Source organism: Primulina huaijiensis, unplaced genomic scaffold, assembly GCF_012295235.1.
Source record: "Primulina huaijiensis isolate GDHJ02 unplaced genomic scaffold, ASM1229523v2 scaffold11357, whole genome shotgun sequence".
Lineage (NCBI taxonomy): Eukaryota > Viridiplantae > Streptophyta > Magnoliopsida > Lamiales > Gesneriaceae > Primulina > Primulina huaijiensis.
Genome location: NW_027342327.1, coordinates 3,216 through 20,793, shown reverse-complemented (window position 1 = coordinate 20,793; position 17,578 = coordinate 3,216). Strand labels below are relative to the sequence as shown.

Sequence of the window (17,578 nt, the reverse complement as noted above, 5' to 3'; positions counted from 1 at the left end):
AGTTGTGTCATACTTGAAAGAAGAATTTGAAATGAAGGATCTTGGAAAAACCAAGTATTGTCTGGGTTTACAAATTGAACAAAAAGAATGTGGAATATTTGTTCACCAGACAAATTATACAGAAAAGATCATTAAACGTTTTAATATGGATAAATCAAATCCTTTACGTACTCCAATAGTTGTTAGATCATTAAACATAGAAAAGGATCCATTCCGTCCATGTGAAGATGATGAAGATATTCTTGGTCCAGAAGTACCATATCTAAGTGCTATCGGTGCCCTTATGTATCTTACAAATTGTACAAGGCCTGATATATCTTTTGCCGTAAATTTATTGGCAAGATTTAGCACATATCCAACAAAGAGACATTGGAACGGAATTAAACATATATTCCGTTATCTACGAGGAACGACAGACTTGGGACTTTTGTATTCAAAAGATGCTAATCCAAGTATAATTGGTTATGCCGATGCTGGATACTTATCTGATCCACACAAAGCACGTTCTCAAACTGGATATGTATTTACTCGTGGAGGCACTGCAATTTCTTGGCGTTCACAGAAACAAACACTTGTAACAACTTCATCAAATCATGCCGAGATTATTGCACTACATGAAGCAAGCCGTGAATGTGTGTGGTTAAAATCAATGACTCAACATATCCAAATCTCATGCGGATTATCATTCGACGAGAAGCCTGTGATACTATATGAAGATAATGCTGCATGTGTTGCTCAAATGAAAGAAGGATACATAAAAAGCGACAGAACTAAACATATTCCTCCTAAGTTCTTTGCATTCACCAAGGAGCTTGAGAAGAATAAATGTATTGATGTTCGTCACATTCAATCAAGTGAACACTCATCAGATCTCTTCACAAAGGCACTTCCTACGACAATATTCAGAAAGCACATATATAATATTGGGATGCGCAATCTACGAAATTTGTGAAGAATTGTTCGTGTCAACATGAGGGGAAGTTTACGTGACTGCACTCTTTTTCCCTTACTATGGTTTTTATCCCAATGGGTTTTTCCTAGTAATGTTTTTAACGAGGCAGTATAAAAACACGTAATGTATACAATCATTATGATCATCATCACAAGGGGGAGTGTTGAAAAATTATTTAAAAATGTGAAAAATATTTGTGTTGAAAATATGAATGTTGAATGTTGAAAATTAGGTAAAATTAGGTGTTGAATATTGAAAATTAGTGTGTTATGATGTAGGTAATGATGTATTTTATTTTTGGATTATTTGTAAAAATTTTCTATAAATAGATCTCTCATTTGTGAAGAAAATTACAATTGAGTTGAGAGAAAAATATTACAAAGTGTGTAGTGTGATAATTTTGAGAGTTTGAGATTTTTACTTTTTACCGTAAATTTTTACTTTTTCACAACATGGACTAAAATATACATATTTTTTTCAAGAAAGGTGTGTAATATTAAAAATCATGATTATGTCGCAAATGTAAATGGACGAAAATTATATTTGAAAATAGAAGTGGGATGCTCGATTATTTTTTTGGGTAAATTGAAAAAAAAAAAAAGAAAAGCCAGGTAAATGAATCCCAACCTATATGAGTTGCGAAAACTACAGCTACTATCTTCACTCTCCCCGACCATGCCGTTCTCCACTGCTACCTTACTCTCCTTATTCTTTGGCATTTCAAACAAAATTGTTTAACAAATAAACACCACACGGTTTCTACAACTCGTGAAGGAAAGTAAAACGGCAATGGATGATTTCCTTCGTCTCGGGAAAACAGAAACGCAAATAAGTTACACCGTATCACACTCACACACTCGACATCCCTATAAGAACATCTTATTGATATACATTTTTTGCTTCATCAACTTATCAACAAATGAACATGAATGGAATGCTCAGAGTCATGGACCGAAGACAGTGCAGAGACTGCAGTACAACAGCAGGTAGAATTGATAGCTTAAAACATACTGTATCCATCGTCGTCGTTTGTCCCAAGGTAGCACAGAATGGAGAACACAATTATGAAGAAAGACGAAAGCTCCATCGTCATTGCTCCCCAACCAATCACTCCAGCATGCTTTAGAATAACAGGTATGGCGATGCTGCCAATTGCTGAAGTACCCGTCAGAAACTTAGCCGCATCTATCCAACTGTATGCAGGTTGATGACAAATGCGAGTATGAAGAAGGTCCATGATAAATTTACCAGAACGATTGAGTTGTAGTGAGTAAATCGCATCAGCAACTTTATTTGTAAAGAAAAATTTTACCCGCTGGTTGATTCCGAATACATCAAAGATGTATCTGACCCGGCAAAGAATAGTAAAGGCATTGGCAAGAAAACATACATCAACACTGCAAAAGAAATTGACAAAGCATACAAAAATCAAATCTCTCCAAACCTCAGTAGTACGAAAATCTTAACATAAACTTAAAAGATTGCAACAAACGAAGAAAATTCAGATAAACATTAATAGGGAGCCAGTTGAAAACACAAGTACAGTATTCTCTCACGAACTTCACCAATTAATCTTTGTATCCTGAATACATTAGAGTAAAGGCCCATATTCTTTCAGATTCAGCATAAAAACAAGAATAATAAATTAAACAAACAAGCAACTTTCAACTTGCAAGACATGCAAACTGGATAAATTACGGTCAATTGATAGTTTTAATATAAAGTCTCTCTGTGGCATATAAGCAACTTTTTTTTCGATATTTGTGGCATAGAATTGTTGGTTTCATATTTTTGGTTTAATATATTATCACTGGCTGTTTGATAGACTTGGTTTCACAGAGAGATACCGACTTGGATATGCGTGTCAAATGTCCACGTTATCATTTTAACAGGTTGATTTTCTACAAAAGTTGAAACTCTAGCCTTACCTGATATTTCAAATCCATAAAGAGAAGCCAAATTTACAATTCTCACTGAACCAAATTATCAACACTCAAACACATCATGTGCAAAAGCATAACTTTCAAATATAATTACCTGTTAACATTGGCCACCAATTATTGTACAGAGCGCATGCCTGAAACTCATTTTAAAGTGAGGAATATAAATATCATAAACAAGATGAAATCGCAGGCAAACAAATCAAAGAGAGCGAAGCCTAGAACGGATACCAGTATTTGCAGTACAATTCCCCCTGACACAAGAATTGCTAGGATAGCGAGTTTTCCGGTTTGTAAACAAGCTCTTATATAACCAGGAAGGTCAGCCATCCTAAACTTGCTCACGTATAGCACTCTAAAGATAGATTGCATTTGCAAAGTAAAAGTATAAATCATAAAGATGAAAGGAAAAAATGATAAAGAAACACATTCAGCTGTATATCTACTTTGTACAATCATCACGCAAACCATCTCTAATAACAAAAAACAAGAAATATCTCGCAACCATTTAAAGCTCCTCTTTACTTTTAATTTATATGTGAGTTATGACTCGAACAGTCTGGTCATCACCAAGCTGAAAAACTGGGAACAACCCTTTGAAAAATGAAAAAAAGAGTTGGCTTCCAAACACAAAGCCTGAGCCAATTTAGTGGCAATAACAAGGAAGAAGCAGCTATATGCATCAACACAAAATTTGTCCGAATTAAGTATGTATATTGCATGATACTCAGTAAGATGGTGAAATGACTGTTTCAGTACATCTGATAGAACTTTTCCCAATTTAATCTTCCCAACAATCAACATCAAATACAACCAGAATCAATACTATTAAAAAATCAAGTCTAATACTGTGGCAAGAGAAAAAACAAAAAACAATGACAAAGCATTCTAAAGGAGAAGCCTATAATTTGAACCCACATTCCTTCCACGAGATTAATATCATACTAGGGAATTACCAAAAGCACCAACAGTTCCAATCGATTAAATACTGACTTCCATACTTTCACGAAGGGATTTAAACACTAAACTCCGTTATACATTCTAAAAAGATTAAGCTGTTTACACCACAAAGGACATACTGCAACAGTGACAAATGGTGAGAATCTAGTAAGCCCAACAGTCCAAATGATTTCTCCATAATGAATATTAAAAAAAGTATTCACTCGTAATTTTGTGTAAAGTTGCAAACTTATAGTTACTAAGCCACTATTTTATCCACAAATGAGCTCAAAATTATTGTCATATATCAACAGAAATATAACTTTCTTTATTTTTAAAATTATTCCCAATCAGGTATTCAAACTTTTTAGCATAATTTCTGGGATCCAGCTTATAGCTTGAATTCAAACTGTTGAAATATTAGCTGGGCTAGAACAATAATTCGAACTTGGCCCAAGTCTTCAAAAACTTGAACTTTTAAACGAACCAATCGGGCTCCAACATCAATAACACCATGTACAAGATGAAAAACAAAATCAAGCCTACGAAAGGAGATCAACTCAAAAAATATTGCGAAAAAATATATAAATTTGAACCGAAATTATTGATAGAAAAAGAAAAAGAAATCCATACATTGATCGGAAATTCAATAAACCCAGCAAGATGTGAAGTGCGTATATGCAGGCAAAGACAAAAAGCGGGTAAAAAAAAAAAGATACGCCTTGATTGTTAAGGAGAATCAGGCTGAGGAAGAGCAGATAGGTGGAGACGTAGAAGGCGGTGGAGCAGTCGCCGAGAGGGGACGTGACGGCCTCTCAGATGGACGGAATCGTAGTACGAAGAGTCTCAATGAATGGAGACGGTGGGTAGCGGAGCGGACAGTGGTCGACGGGAATTTTATCTTTTAAATAAAATGCTTGGCAACAAAACATTGTCCCGTCATCTTTTATTCATTAAATTACAATTGAAATAATTATTTTATGATTTATTGACATATATATAATAATTATCTGATAAAATCCACCATTTACACCTTTAAAACAAAACTAGCATTCTGTCCGTGTCATATTAAAAAAAATTTTGTTCGATAATTTTTGTGTAAAAATATATATTATTTTATTTTGATATGATATTTATAAATTAATAATTACATAAGATAGTTTAAATTTTTAAATAAATTATAGATAAGTTAGGAAAAAAATAAAAAATATACAAAAATTACTAATAAATTTACGTCAACAAAATAATCTAACAAATATTATAAAAAATAAAACTGTAAGAAAACTTTAGTGCCAAGTTAACGTACCAAAGTTTTTTTTTAATTTTTTGAACCCAAAACCGATCAAATTTCATTACCATGATCTTTGAACAAAATAAATTATGGTACTTTAACACTTCAATAATTATCCTAACGAAAATAACCGAGAATTTAAATAATTAAAACGAACTGTGGAAACAAAAACAAATTATCCTACAAACTATTGTCCAAACAAAACGACATACAAACACGCAACGCTTGCACATGACTGCTAATGCTAAAACAAACTCTCATAAGTTGGTTCCACCATATGGCGTAACTTACACAATTCGAAGTTCCAATGGAAACCAAATTTCAAGAAGTGATCAACTGCATGAGAAAGAGAGTGGTGGTGGTGGTGGTGGTAGACTACAAGTAGATTAGCTAACGGATTCAACAATACAGAATTAGAGATAAGACATAAGCAAAGAGCCAAAGCAACACGTCAAAAAACACATCTCAAAACAAAGTTCCATATATAATAAACAAAACCAGAGAGTCCTTTAATAACACAGTGAACGAAAAACCAGTAAATTAGTTCTCCCACGTTCTGATGACATGCCCCCAACTCAGGTTTGCATGGTGCTACTGCTGCTGCTTCCACCTATTCGGTTTGGTTCGCCCATTCTAGACGCCATAGCAAAAACTTCAGGAGACATTTCCCAGTTTCCACTCTTCCTACCCCAGCTCGAATGCCTGGGATGTATTCCCACATGATCACCCTTGTCTACTGTAGTCCTGGTAATCTCTGGGGACATTTCACCATATCCCCCGTCCTTTGTGTTTAGGCCGTCACTATCGCTCAATTGGCAATCATGATGATCTAGAACAGAGCCTACATCTCCCCAAACTGCTTTCCTTCCCATCTCAATGTCCTCAGCACCTTTCCCCATGTTTGGACTAACAAAACCACCACCCACAGATCGAGATGATAAAGCATGTTCTTGTGGCACTTTTTTCCTAAAATTGTTCCTTGATGGAGCCGTGGGACCACAAAATATCTCTTTAAAGTTCTGCACTAATCCTTTATTGTAGGGATTGGCACGCCGATCATATCGATATCTAAAATTCTCATATGTTGTCTACAACAGCAAAATAAGTACTTTGTTTTAACTCAGGACGACAGCTTAAAAAACGACAAAACACGAAGCCCATCATAAAATTTCAGATAGCAGTTTACTAAGAGAAATTCTTACCTGATTTGTACTGATCAGATAAAGGTGAAATGCAGTAAGACCACCCACAAACCAAACTGATATAAAAGTGTAGACAATCAAAACAATGGAAGGAGGAGTCTTGATCATCGCTTTCCATATAGATATTCCCTCAGAATCCATTATGTTTTTAATATAAATCCAGCAGAAACTGAAAACATATATACAGAGTAGAGTTGTTGAGAAGACGAACATGAAGAAGAACCGATAGTTTCTCTGCAAAAAAAAGTACTACTAATCAATGCGGCATGAATTTTCGGGGAGCTAAGAATACCAAAAGGCTATAAAGAAAAAGGCTTCAAAATGGAAATTCTTAATGGAGAAAATGTTCAACCATGCATCAAAAAAACTTGCAGTCAGTATTCTTTTGGCAAGGCAAGTAATAAGTATAGATGTAGACATTGAAGCTGACATCTTTCTAATCAGCCATCTATGAATTCAAGCAACCTGACTAAACTTACATGGTAAGACGGCGGATTTATCTTGTATGGATTTAAAAATAGTAAAATTCAACGTCAGATTTATCTTGTATGATTTGTTTTTTTAAAAACTATTTCAATTTTACAGGTATTTCCTTCAAAATTATTGAACTACAAGAAAAGGAATATATTAACCACACTCTCGAAGGTATGAAAGGGGGCTGTATCATTATTATGATATAATGTATTAGCCTGCTCTGTCTGGGTCATAACATGGCAGCAAAGAATTTTAAGACAAAAGATCATGCCGATGACTTCTCCATATCACAGGAATTTAACAATTTGTTTCGGTCCATCATTGTAAAACATGCTGCACACTCCACAGTTAAGTCAAATATTTCATATATTTGAACCGACAAAAGAAATTTTCTAGCACTTTTTACTCGATATGAATTTTTTTTCAATTTCTGTCAACATCTTAACTCTTAAGGTCACAAAACACTGGCTGGATGATTTCAGAATATATCTATTCCTTTCCAATAGAGAGTTTACGTACTGGTATTACTTTGCATAGGCAAAAAATGCATCTCAGAGAAAGCGTAACTTACCAGTCCAATGCACTGACCAACCCAAGGACAGTGATGATCAAACCGCTCAACACAATTATTACATATTGAACAGTGAGAGCATCGGGGAGGTCTATAAAGCATGCAGGTGTCACAATACTTTATCTTCACATTAACACCATTAACTTCAACTTCCTTAATACGAGGCAAACGCAGCTGCGGTGTTTGAGCCCCTTCGACACTCCCATCATAGCCTTCAGGTTCTGGTGGGTGTGCATTTCGAGGAATAATACCTGGATCTCTTCCAGAAGTAAGCAGTAGAAGAATTAAATCCTGCCATATGGACAAAAAACAGTTGAGAATCTGACTGAATAATTAATCATAAAAATACTGCTTCAAAAGATGATATTTAACCTATCGACTGATCGACAATGCATCATGCTTAAAAGAACCCTACTGGTCTTCCGTGTGAGATGAGCTTATACTTGAGTTCAAATACAACACTGCCTAACTCCACACACTTAAGGGATGTGCAAGTCTAGAAAATAATAGATCAAATGTGGCACAAACCGAGAATTTTATAATAAATATTGATCATGTGTGTCTTCTCTTCAGCAACAAGGCATCAAAACCGACATATCAGCAATACAATAATGTGAAGATAATTAATAAATTATTTACAACCTCTTCGTCAAACTTTATGCTTAGCTCAGACAACCAATACCTAATCTACATTTCTGATTTATAGAGCTAAATGTCTAGCTAATCTTACATATGAATAACTCCATGACAAAATCCTGAAAAGCCCAACTATTAGAATTTCCCTTAGAGTCGATACACACAAACAATGAAATATTGCCATGCGATTGCAAATAAAAAAATCATCAAATAATGAAAAAGCCTGATGGAAGTCTTTGAAGCGTAAGGAAATTGGTCAACAGCTCCATCCAGAATGGTCATTTACGTTCAAAACCTTTACCTCAAAATGACCATTTATGTCAACACTCACGAAATATAAAACCATCATCACATCCAAGGTAACTGTTTTTTCACAAAAATAACTCCAATTTACTCGCTTCAAACCAGAAAAGTGAACTCCACCAGAGTGGAGTATGTGATGAGTGTGTATGTGAGAGAAAGAGAGAGAGGAGAGCATACATAAAATGTGAAGGTGGTGGCAATAACCATTACTGATACTCCCCAATGATCGGAAAAATCATTCATTAGCTTTCTAGCAACAAAGATACAAAATACAGTGACAGGAGCCACAATCAGGAAAATTGTGAGTGCCAGTGATCTTACATCTGGTCCAAAAATAAACCTTCCTTGAAGACAAAATTTCTGCAATAAAAAAAGAAAGCTAACAGTCATAGACATAACACAATATCCAGAAAGAGGCCTCAAAATTACAAGGTCCAACACAATCTGCATAGCATTACCGAATGACTTCCAGCTGGGCAACACCAAATCAAAGTTCAGACATATAACTTCTCATTCCTACAAAGTAGTACAGTAAAGTAGAAAAAACATTGCTCGCTAGCAGCAGATTTCCAAGAACCAGAGATACATGAAATTGAGCCACGTCCCATGTTCCCAATCCCTAAATCTTAATGCTAATTAAGGAAACAATAATTAAATTCTCAAAAGGAATCAGATTAGATTAGCAGTTTCAAATGGACATACTAGCACACGATGTTGAACAATGAGCTAAGCCAGCTGCGGTCAGAGAAACAAACAGTACATTGACTATTTACACACAAGCACAGGGGCGGACTGAAAACTCATATTTTGGCCCACCCCTTCAGCCACTGCAAATGTCAATTTAACGCCATAATTTATACTTCTCTCTTCATCCCATTTTCACATTACACAGGGTATTATAACTGCTTCAGAAAAACCCACGTACATTGATCAAGATAGCAACTTTCTTAGGTATGAAGAACCCGGAGAATGCCAGACAGTAAAGAAACAGGTTACCCCAAATAAAAATAAGACATATAGATCAAAACAAGCATTCAGGATTTATCAACTATTACACCATTTCCAATAACTCAGAAGATTGAATCGCCATATACAAGCACTACAATCCTATGTTCCACTCGATAGAATTAAAAACAATTTTTAGAAAACACTCACGAAACAAGAAAAAAGAACCCTAATTATACATAATTACAGCACACACGAAATTCAAACTCCAAGAAGCTAAGCAAAAAACCAGGACAAAAAAGACTTACATTGCTGCCTTTCCAAGTCTGATAAACCCGCTTGTCATTCCACTCATTGGTAGATCCGGCTAACGGATCGGATCTCTTTGGAGGAGGAACCACATACATCTTCCTCTTTCCCTTCTCCCTGAGCTCCACAAGTTCAAACCTTTACCCCAAATAACTGCAAAAAGAATCACCACCGAGGTAGTTACAACAGCTAAATGGTGCTCAGAAGCTACAAGATTCAGTGCTGGAGTCCCCTCCGGCAAGAAAATTGGAGACGAATTTGGTGGAATATTCCGGCGAGGTAGGAGGGAGTGTTTGGGGGCAAACAGAGCGTGGGTACCGAGCGTTGTCTTTATTTCCAGCAAGGACACTGAGGGCATGCTGGGTCTTTATTTCCAGCAAGGACACTGAGGGCATGCTGGGTCGAAAACATTATACGTATTACATTCGAACTTGTTCACTCTCACCCCATTTACTTGGCATGTTTATATTTATAAAATATTTCTTATTTAACTTAAATGACATAAACCTACAATTCAAATTTAATCACGAAATCTGGTGAGCTATATTATTTTGATGTTATTTCACATCTCGATGATGCAAATGATCAATATCCAAAATGACTGAACAAAAAACTCAATTTAAGATAAATCGTATGTCACGTCAGTTAAATTAAATCAGATGTTATCTAGGCAAACAGATGACAGCAAGACTCATTAGTTTGGCTGATCACTAATGATCAGTTTAGCATAAGCAGTTGCGATAATTTGGTCAGCATGATCAGATCGGTTATCCAAATGGAACGATTCAGTATATGTTATGAAGCTAAGACCAATTTCAGCGGACCTCATCAGTTTGGTTCAGTCTAGCTGACAAGCCCAATTGACAGTGGACCTTAAAATCAGTGGACCTTAAGACGGAAATGATTGTTTCAATATCAGAAACAATACAAAAACTTTCCAAACGGTCATATTCTTGTGTCTAACATATATATCACTCACATATATAAATGAGAATTGACCTTCAAAGTTTAGTTGAGTGGGTCTTCATACAAAGACCTTAAAGATTGTGTTTGTAGTCTTGACATAAAAGACGTTAACTATTACGCGGATTGTGATGCCGAGGCCTACAATTGAGAGTGTGCTAGAAGTTTCAATTAGGCAATAGATAAGTCCTAAGTTGAAATATGTTTGTACAATATGTTGTATAAATCAAAGTCTTCTAATGGATCTTTCCTAAGTGGAAAGAATGGTGACATAGGAGTTGTCAATCTTCGAACATCCATATATAAATCTATCTCTATTTATTTATCGAATTTACTTATTATCGCTACTGTTTTTAAAATGCATTGTTGAAACATTTTATGTGTATTTCAAATACCAAAAATATTGCATACCAGATGTTTGGTAAATTGCTTCAACCAAAAATGTTTTATACATTCAACTTGCATATCTTTTAAATATTTTACCAAAATATTTATTCGATTTGTACGAATGATTATTTTGATTGTTTTCCGCTTGATTTGAAAATCAAACTCGATTTAATTCATCGGTATTCAATATTTCAAGAACCGAACTATTCTCTCAATCGATCCTATCATTATTTGACAATTAAAAATAATCTTATTCCATTCATGTTTTATTTTTTTTTGGTACCAATCATTTAAATAGAATAAACCTATCATTCAATTCTTATTCTTATTTTTATTTCATCTCAAAGATGATTCCATTCTTACCTTATCCCATTTCAGTATACCAATCTTGACCTGAGATTCGATGTGAAGGCTCACTGTGGTTGTCTAATAGATGTGGCTAACTTCTATTGCATGTTTTTTTTTTTAAACCTTACTTCTCATCTTACTCGTGGATATTCACAATGGGTTAGCGAAGCAAACCAACCAAACTTTCTGGTGGGTTGGAAATTTTTCAATCCAATTTATCTACTTTTTATATGGTGGAATAGACTAGTCCGGCATCGATATGCCTAGCTCATTATGACATCTCTACTCATTCTAAATGTTTATTTCTACAATTTGTGTGCTTATATTGCGAAGACCTGAATTAAGCACAAAATTTGAAAATAAAAAGGGCAAGGAAATGGCTTCATTCAGTTGAATAGCATGGACTTGTAACATCATAATAAATGTAGAATAATGACATTTAAATGGAATAAATGATCACGAATAGATGACCTTTCAGCTCAGCCTTGAAAGCCTATAAATGGAGGTCTTAAGCTAGACAAAAGTAACACAATGTAACATCAAACACTTCATAATTTTCGAGCTACGCCAGCTGTCAAGGGAGATGAAATTCTATACTACATTTTCGAGCAAGAGTGCTGCCAAAATATCGAGCCAAAGTTTGGTTCAAACGAAGTCCAGATTCAGGCCGAAGTACTAGCCATTTTCAAGCCAATTTCTTTATACATTTTCTATTCAATATTAGGTAAGTGAGCTTTTGTTTTTAAAACATATGTATAGTTCAAAAATATGATCGACATGATATATTTTTTAAATTTGATATATGATTGTTTCACTCGACATGATCATGACATTTGAAAGCATGTTTGAATGCACTGTTATGATTTGCATTTGAAATGATAAATAATTTTCGATGTTTGATTTGATTTCATATGACCCTGATGTGGTAAGATATAATTGTTAACATCTTGCCTCTTAGAGGATCAACAATTATTGATAGATCAGTTAATCATGAAAAACAATATGATTTTCAGTGCCATTTGTTTCGCTTTGTTTTGATTATTGAATTCGATATTCTACTCTTTGAATCGTAAAAGTATGCGCATCTTTGTCATTTGTTATAATCGATCGACCCTATTTACTGATTATATCACAAAACATCCACCTTTACACTCACACCTCATATAAGAATGAAGAGCAAGTAGAAGAAAAAATATAAGAATACTTTTGGTGATGGTGAAGAGTTCAAATTTGATCAAGAATTATCATGTTATTTATGTTATTACTTTGTTTTTACATTGTACTCTTCCACATTACATTTGATTTTTATCAAATTATAAAGACAATAGACATTATTATGATATAGATTGGTTTTTGGCAAGATTTGTAAGACGAGTCGTGTTGTTTTATGATTTTTTATTGTTAAAAGAAGTCGGATGTCATACGTCTCGAGGCGTGACATATATAATCAATTTTTTCAATATGTCTTAATTTTTTTATATAAAAAATTGAAATTACATTTAAAAACTTTTATCTTTTTTATGATCCTTTATAAGATTTTGTGGGTATTCATAACTATTTTGTAGACAGTTGCATTCATGGCTATACCATCGAGCCAAAAGTATCAGTCTCATATCCCTGGCTTAATATAATACATATGTATAGTTTGATACACTGGATAAGAGATGGATTAATAAATAATCCTCCTTATCACACGTTTGGTACCTTTTAGAAAGCCTATGATAATATCATAGGCTCGTGATAAATAATTTTACACAAGGATAAAATATTTATTTTATGAGATGTGATAATTTTAATTTAATGATAAAAAAACATCACAAATGACTCAATTGTCCTCAATATATAAAAAAACACAACAAATGTTTTTTATAAATCTTTGCTAGTAGGTAGAAATTACAATCAAATAAATATTTTTATTTATTTTTATATATTATATAATATGATAATTATATAAATGAACTCGGGTNATCATATTATATAATATATAAAATTAGGTAAAAATAAATAAATCATGCAAGCACTGTCGGAGCATGAACAAATAAGAAATATGAACTCAATCAACAACTTTGAAATTATAAAATTTATTATGATAAGTTTAATTTTGTTATTACAATCTAACATATAAATTTAATCACTCTTATTAAAATCATACCAAATATTAAATATAATATCATACATCTTATTTATTTTTAACTTATCTTTATATAATATATCACATGTTTATCATATCATGATAAAAAACCATGTCGTCTCACATATAAATATTCAACAATGAAACTGACCGGATGACTTGTCGTCAAGATGTGGCTCGCTTTTCAACTGATCTCCTTGTTTCTTCCAAAACATGAATAATGAATTAAATCGTATTTTATCTTGGTTTCGCCCCGTGCAATGGTTTGGATGTGCACCTTTGACATACCTTCAATATTTTGCTACTGAACATTTTGAAAATGACATGAATTTTTTTACTTATAAATTGTTTATTTTATAATAAAAAAACTCCGAACATAATAAATATATTATATTAAAAAAAGGTTTCTTTATATTTTTTTATAAATTTATAAATAAAGGGTAAGGAGTTCGGCCATCCCGTCATCTTACCCATAACATTAATTAATTATTATTATTTTTAAACTAAGAATATTACATTATATATATATATATACACACATATATATATAAACATAATAAATATATTATATTAAAAAAATGTTTTTTATAAATAAACGGGAAGGTGTTCGGTCATCCCGTCATCTTACCTCGACATTAATTAATTATTATTATTTTTAAACTACGAATATTACATTATATATATATGTGTGTATGTATGTATCTATGTATGTATGTATGTATGTATATATATATACTATATTATTAAATTTGAGATCTTTAGAGTAACTATTTTAAAAGACGCTAAAATATTTAATTTCATAATTATCTTTCTTAACATACTAAACAAAACTTCTTTTTTAATTCTAAACTTTTTCATATTTTACATAGAAAAAAATCTAAACAAAATTTTTTTAATATAGAACAACTCTTTTAAATTGAAAATTATTTCATATCAATTATTTTATAATATTTGATCAAATTAAAAATAATAATAATACATATCTCAACCACCGTTTTATAAAATCTAGACTATAATCTGGTTTGAATGGGAAACTCTGTCCATTTAATTAATGGGAGCACCTCGAATTCTTGAATTCCTCCTAACCTCACGTTCAAATTCAAACCTCTGAATGTATTCTTCTCTCCTTAACCCCTCCTGGCCTGTTTCTTGCAGGCGTTTGATGTCTGAAAATGGGGTCCATTGCGATGGAACCCGATGACATAACTTCATATGCAGAGATATATCATCCGCAGGGAAATCTATCATCAATCTGCATTCCGACCGGGATGTTTCACTCGAGGGGCATCTTCGCCAACACCAATCCTCTTGATTTCTCCGTTCCTCTCATTCTGGTACAGCTCTCCCTCTCCTCCACCTTTATTCTCTTCACCTCTCGCATCCTCAGCCCGCTCGGACAACCCAGCATGGTTATCCACATATTGGTAATTGATTTGTAATACTCTAGCTTGCCAATGGGTTTATGGGATTGAAATGTTGTATGGATTGATGATGTTTTGTTCATGCAGGCTGGTTTGGTGTTGGGTCCATCGTTTTTGGGCAGGGTTGCAGGTTTTGCAGAACTCGTGTATCCCTATCAGAGTCTTATCATTCTTGATGCATTTGCAGTGTTTGGTTGCATGTTCTACTTCTTCCTCATTGGAGTGCAGCTGGATCCTTGGATATTGAGCAAGATAGAGAGGAAAGAGATGGTCATCGGGGTTTCCACCGTCGTGCTGCCATTAATGTTAAGCATCTCTGCCTCATCCATCATGGCGCGACTCAGCTATAGTTTGACGACCCCCTATCTTGGTCCGGTGGCTATGGCGTCGTCTGTGCTTAGTTTTCCAGTCGTAGCTCGCTACCTCACGGAATTAAAAATGGCAAATACCGAGTTCGGGAGAGTGGCCTTGTCATCATCCTTGGTCAGCAGTGCATTTGCCTTCTGCATCGTAACCCTCAATATCTTGATGCGGGATGATGGTTCACATTCCAAGATCAAGATTGTAAGAACTATTGCTGTAGGGATTGGCTTTGTGTTGTTGGTGGCTTTCGTGGTCCGACCCATTATTCTATGGGCATTGGACAGAAACCCGGAGGGAGAACCCTTGAAGCAAAGCTTCATTTACATGGTGTTTGTTGGTATTGTGATGGCTGGATTTTGCAGTAAAGCCGTTGGGCTCAACATTTTCTTTGGCCCCCTGGTTTATGGGATGGCGATACCCGCAGGCCCTCCCTTGGGATCAGCCCTCACGCAGAAGCTAGACTTCATCACTTCTTGGCTCTATATGCCTCTCTACTTCGTGAAGAACGGGCTGGTCATCGACATATTCAATGTTACAGTCGGAGACTATTTGACAGTTCAGTCTGTCATACTTGTCGCCTATGTGGGTAAGTTTCTTGGAGCAATGTTCTTTTCCATTTGTGTAGGAGTACCACATAGGGAATCCATTCAGATTGGCCTTGTGATGAATGTACAAGGTGTTCTTGAACTAGGTCTGTTCAAGATGTTGAAGAGCAAAAAGGTTTGTGAAATTTTTCTATACTCTTGCATGCTTCAACAAAAACATATTATTTTTAAAACTGATGATCTTGTATTAGTTAATTTGTTGGCACAGGCAATAGATGATAAATCATTCGTGGTTTTGTGCGCATCAATGTTAATTGTTACCGCTAGCTGCACCAATATACTTAGGTACTTATACGATCCTTTGCGGAGGCACACATTTTACAAGAGGAGAACAATGTTGGACTTAAAGCCAGATTCCGAACTCGGGGTACTAGCTTGCGTGCACAGCCAAGAGAACGTCCCTGCCATAATCGAACTTCTTGAAAGCCTCCATCCAACAAAGCGCACCCCCATTGATGTGTGTTTGTTACACCTTGTCGAGCTTGCTGGTCGTTCTTGTCCACTACTCATTCCCCACAAACTTGCAAAAGTAAACTCTGCCAAGGGTTACACACCGAGAAGTATCATCAATGCCTTCCAAATCTTGCAGCAAAGATACCATGGAGCCATCACGGTGCACCCCTTTACTGCGATATCTCCTTATGCAAGCATGCACGAGGAAGTGTGTGAAATTGCAGTGGACAGGAGGGTTTCACTCGTGATCATTCCATTTCACAGGAGATTCAACACAACAGCTGAATCGTCATCGTCAGGCATAAGGGCGATGAATGACAAAGTACTCCAAATGGCGCCTTGTACCACAGCCATCGTGGTCGACAGAGCACCAACCATTAAATCAGCAGCACCATCATCTCACGGAGACCTATTTAGAGTTGCTATTTTTTTCATCGGAGGCCCAGACGACCGAGAGGCGCTTGCTGTAGGATCAAGAATGGTGGCACAAGCCAACATCCACTTGACCATATATCGGCTAATCCTCAAGGGCGAGGCAATGAGTGTCGACATTCATTTGGATGCAAACATCGAAAAGAAGTTGGACAACGAAGTTATGAATGAGATATTAGTGAAATCCCGAAACAATAGTAATAAGAGGGTGAGTTATGCAGAAGAAGTGGTGAGAGATGGAACCGGGACAGTGGCGCTGATTCGATCCATAGAGAACGAGCACGAGGTTATTATGGTTGGAAGACGACACGACACAAGATCCCCACTGTTGGGAGGCCTTTCAGATTGGAGTGAGAATTCAGAACTGGGAACAATAGGAGACATGTTCGCGTTGGTAGATTCTAAAGCTGCTTCCACCATCCTTGTGATTAAAAACCACATCACCCATTCATTATCTAACCGGTTTACAATGGAAGAAATTGGAAGAACAGATACTATGTAACTTCACTCCATCATTCTTTGTAATACTGATACAGTTTGTTTTAGACCGTCACCATTATACAAATTGGAAGAACAGATACTGTGTGAGCAAAAAAAAAATTTAACCACAAGTTTGGACCACCATTGGAATTGCTTATCTAATTTAAAAAAAGATAAAATAATAATAATAATAATAATAATAATAATAATAAGAAGGAAGCTTTTTCTAGGTAAAAATTTTGATCAAGAATTTTGATCCCGAAATTTTTTGAAATATCACGAAATTAGACAGACTTCATGCTTAATTTTTGTAGGGAAAATTGCTTGTCTGGTCATATATGTTTGTATATTTGATTTTTTAGTCTTTTAGATTGTGAGATTTCGATTTTAATATGTTATTTTTGTTTTTACGTCGTGTTGATATGGCACCAAT

The 17,578-nt window shown here is 34.9% G+C and overlaps 3 protein-coding genes across 6 annotated transcripts; 1 reads left to right on the top strand and 2 right to left on the bottom strand.

Annotated features, from left to right (window-relative positions):
* Window positions 1–1,721: 1,721 nt before the first annotated feature.
* LOC140965606 (vacuolar protein sorting-associated protein 55 homolog) lies at window positions 1,722–4,762 on the bottom strand. 3 transcript variants are annotated; one of them, XM_073425718.1, is made up of 5 exons: window positions 4,465–4,762; window positions 3,124–3,247; window positions 2,990–3,029; window positions 2,265–2,349; window positions 1,722–2,145 (listed from the first exon to the last, which is right to left on the bottom strand). In XM_073425718.1, the coding sequence occupies exons 2-5, from the start codon at window positions 3,220–3,222 to the stop codon at window positions 1,953–1,955; spliced, it is 417 nt and encodes a 138-aa protein (XP_073281819.1). In that variant the 5' UTR covers window positions 3,223–3,247; window positions 4,465–4,762; the 3' UTR covers window positions 1,722–1,952. The 3 variants fall into 3 exon arrangements, with proteins under 3 accessions (XP_073281819.1, XP_073281820.1, XP_073281818.1); XM_073425719.1 differs by having other exon boundaries at window positions 3,124–3,245; window positions 4,551–4,762; XM_073425717.1 differs by lacking the exon at window positions 4,465–4,762 and having other exon boundaries at window positions 3,124–4,439.
* An 825-nt stretch (window positions 4,763–5,587) lies between these two features.
* LOC140965604 (probable protein S-acyltransferase 7) lies at window positions 5,588–9,933 on the bottom strand. Its single transcript, XM_073425716.1, has 5 exons — window positions 9,562–9,933; window positions 8,486–8,668; window positions 7,370–7,660; window positions 6,325–6,558; window positions 5,588–6,210 (listed from the first exon to the last, which is right to left on the bottom strand). The coding sequence occupies exons 1-5, from the start codon at window positions 9,658–9,660 to the stop codon at window positions 5,698–5,700; spliced, it is 1,320 nt and encodes a 439-aa protein (XP_073281817.1). The 5' UTR covers window positions 9,661–9,933; the 3' UTR covers window positions 5,588–5,697.
* Window positions 9,934–14,400: 4,467 nt separating this feature from the next.
* LOC140965602 (cation/H(+) antiporter 15-like) lies at window positions 14,401–17,267 on the top strand. 2 transcript variants are annotated; one of them, XM_073425712.1, is made up of 3 exons: window positions 14,401–14,725; window positions 15,000–15,895; window positions 15,989–17,267. In XM_073425712.1, the coding sequence occupies exons 2-3, from the start codon at window positions 15,011–15,013 to the stop codon at window positions 17,165–17,167; spliced, it is 2,064 nt and encodes a 687-aa protein (XP_073281813.1). In that variant the 5' UTR covers window positions 14,401–14,725; window positions 15,000–15,010; the 3' UTR covers window positions 17,168–17,267. The 2 variants fall into 2 exon arrangements, with proteins under 2 accessions (XP_073281813.1, XP_073281812.1); XM_073425711.1 differs by having other exon boundaries at window positions 14,401–14,815; window positions 14,900–15,895.
* The last annotated feature ends 311 nt before the right edge of the window (window positions 17,268–17,578 follow it).

Excerpts from the sequence above, each read along its gene's own strand:
- LOC140965606 (XM_073425717.1), bottom strand. The coding sequence starts at position 3,363 with ATGGTTTGCGTGATGATTGTACAAAGTAGATATACAGCTGAATGTGTT. Across the intron at positions 3,030-3,123 it reads GAATTGTACTGCAAATACTG|GCATGCGCTCTGTACAATAA; the intron begins GTATCCGTTCTA and ends AATGAGTTTCAG. Across the intron at positions 2,146-2,264 it reads TATTCGGAATCAACCAGCGG|TTGGATAGATGCGGCTAAGT; the intron begins GTAAAATTTTTC and ends ACCTGCATACAG.
- LOC140965604 (XM_073425716.1), bottom strand. The coding sequence starts at position 9,660 with ATGTATGTGGTTCCTCCTCCAAAGAGATCCGATCCGTTAGCCGGATCT. Across the intron at positions 8,669-9,561 it reads AGACTTGGAAAGGCAGCAAT|AAATTTTGTCTTCAAGGAAG; the intron begins GTAAGTCTTTTT and ends TTTTTATTGCAG. Across the intron at positions 6,559-7,369 it reads TTGGTCAGTGCATTGGACTG|AGAAACTATCGGTTCTTCTT; the intron begins GTAAGTTACGCT and ends TTTTTTTTGCAG.
- LOC140965602 (XM_073425711.1), top strand. The coding sequence starts at position 14,564 with ATGGGGTCCATTGCGATGGAACCCGATGACATAACTTCATATGCAGAG. Across the intron at positions 14,816-14,899 it reads GCATGGTTATCCACATATTG|GCTGGTTTGGTGTTGGGTCC; the intron begins GTAATTGATTTG and ends TTGTTCATGCAG. Across the intron at positions 15,896-15,988 it reads AGATGTTGAAGAGCAAAAAG|GCAATAGATGATAAATCATT; the intron begins GTTTGTGAAATT and ends TTGTTGGCACAG.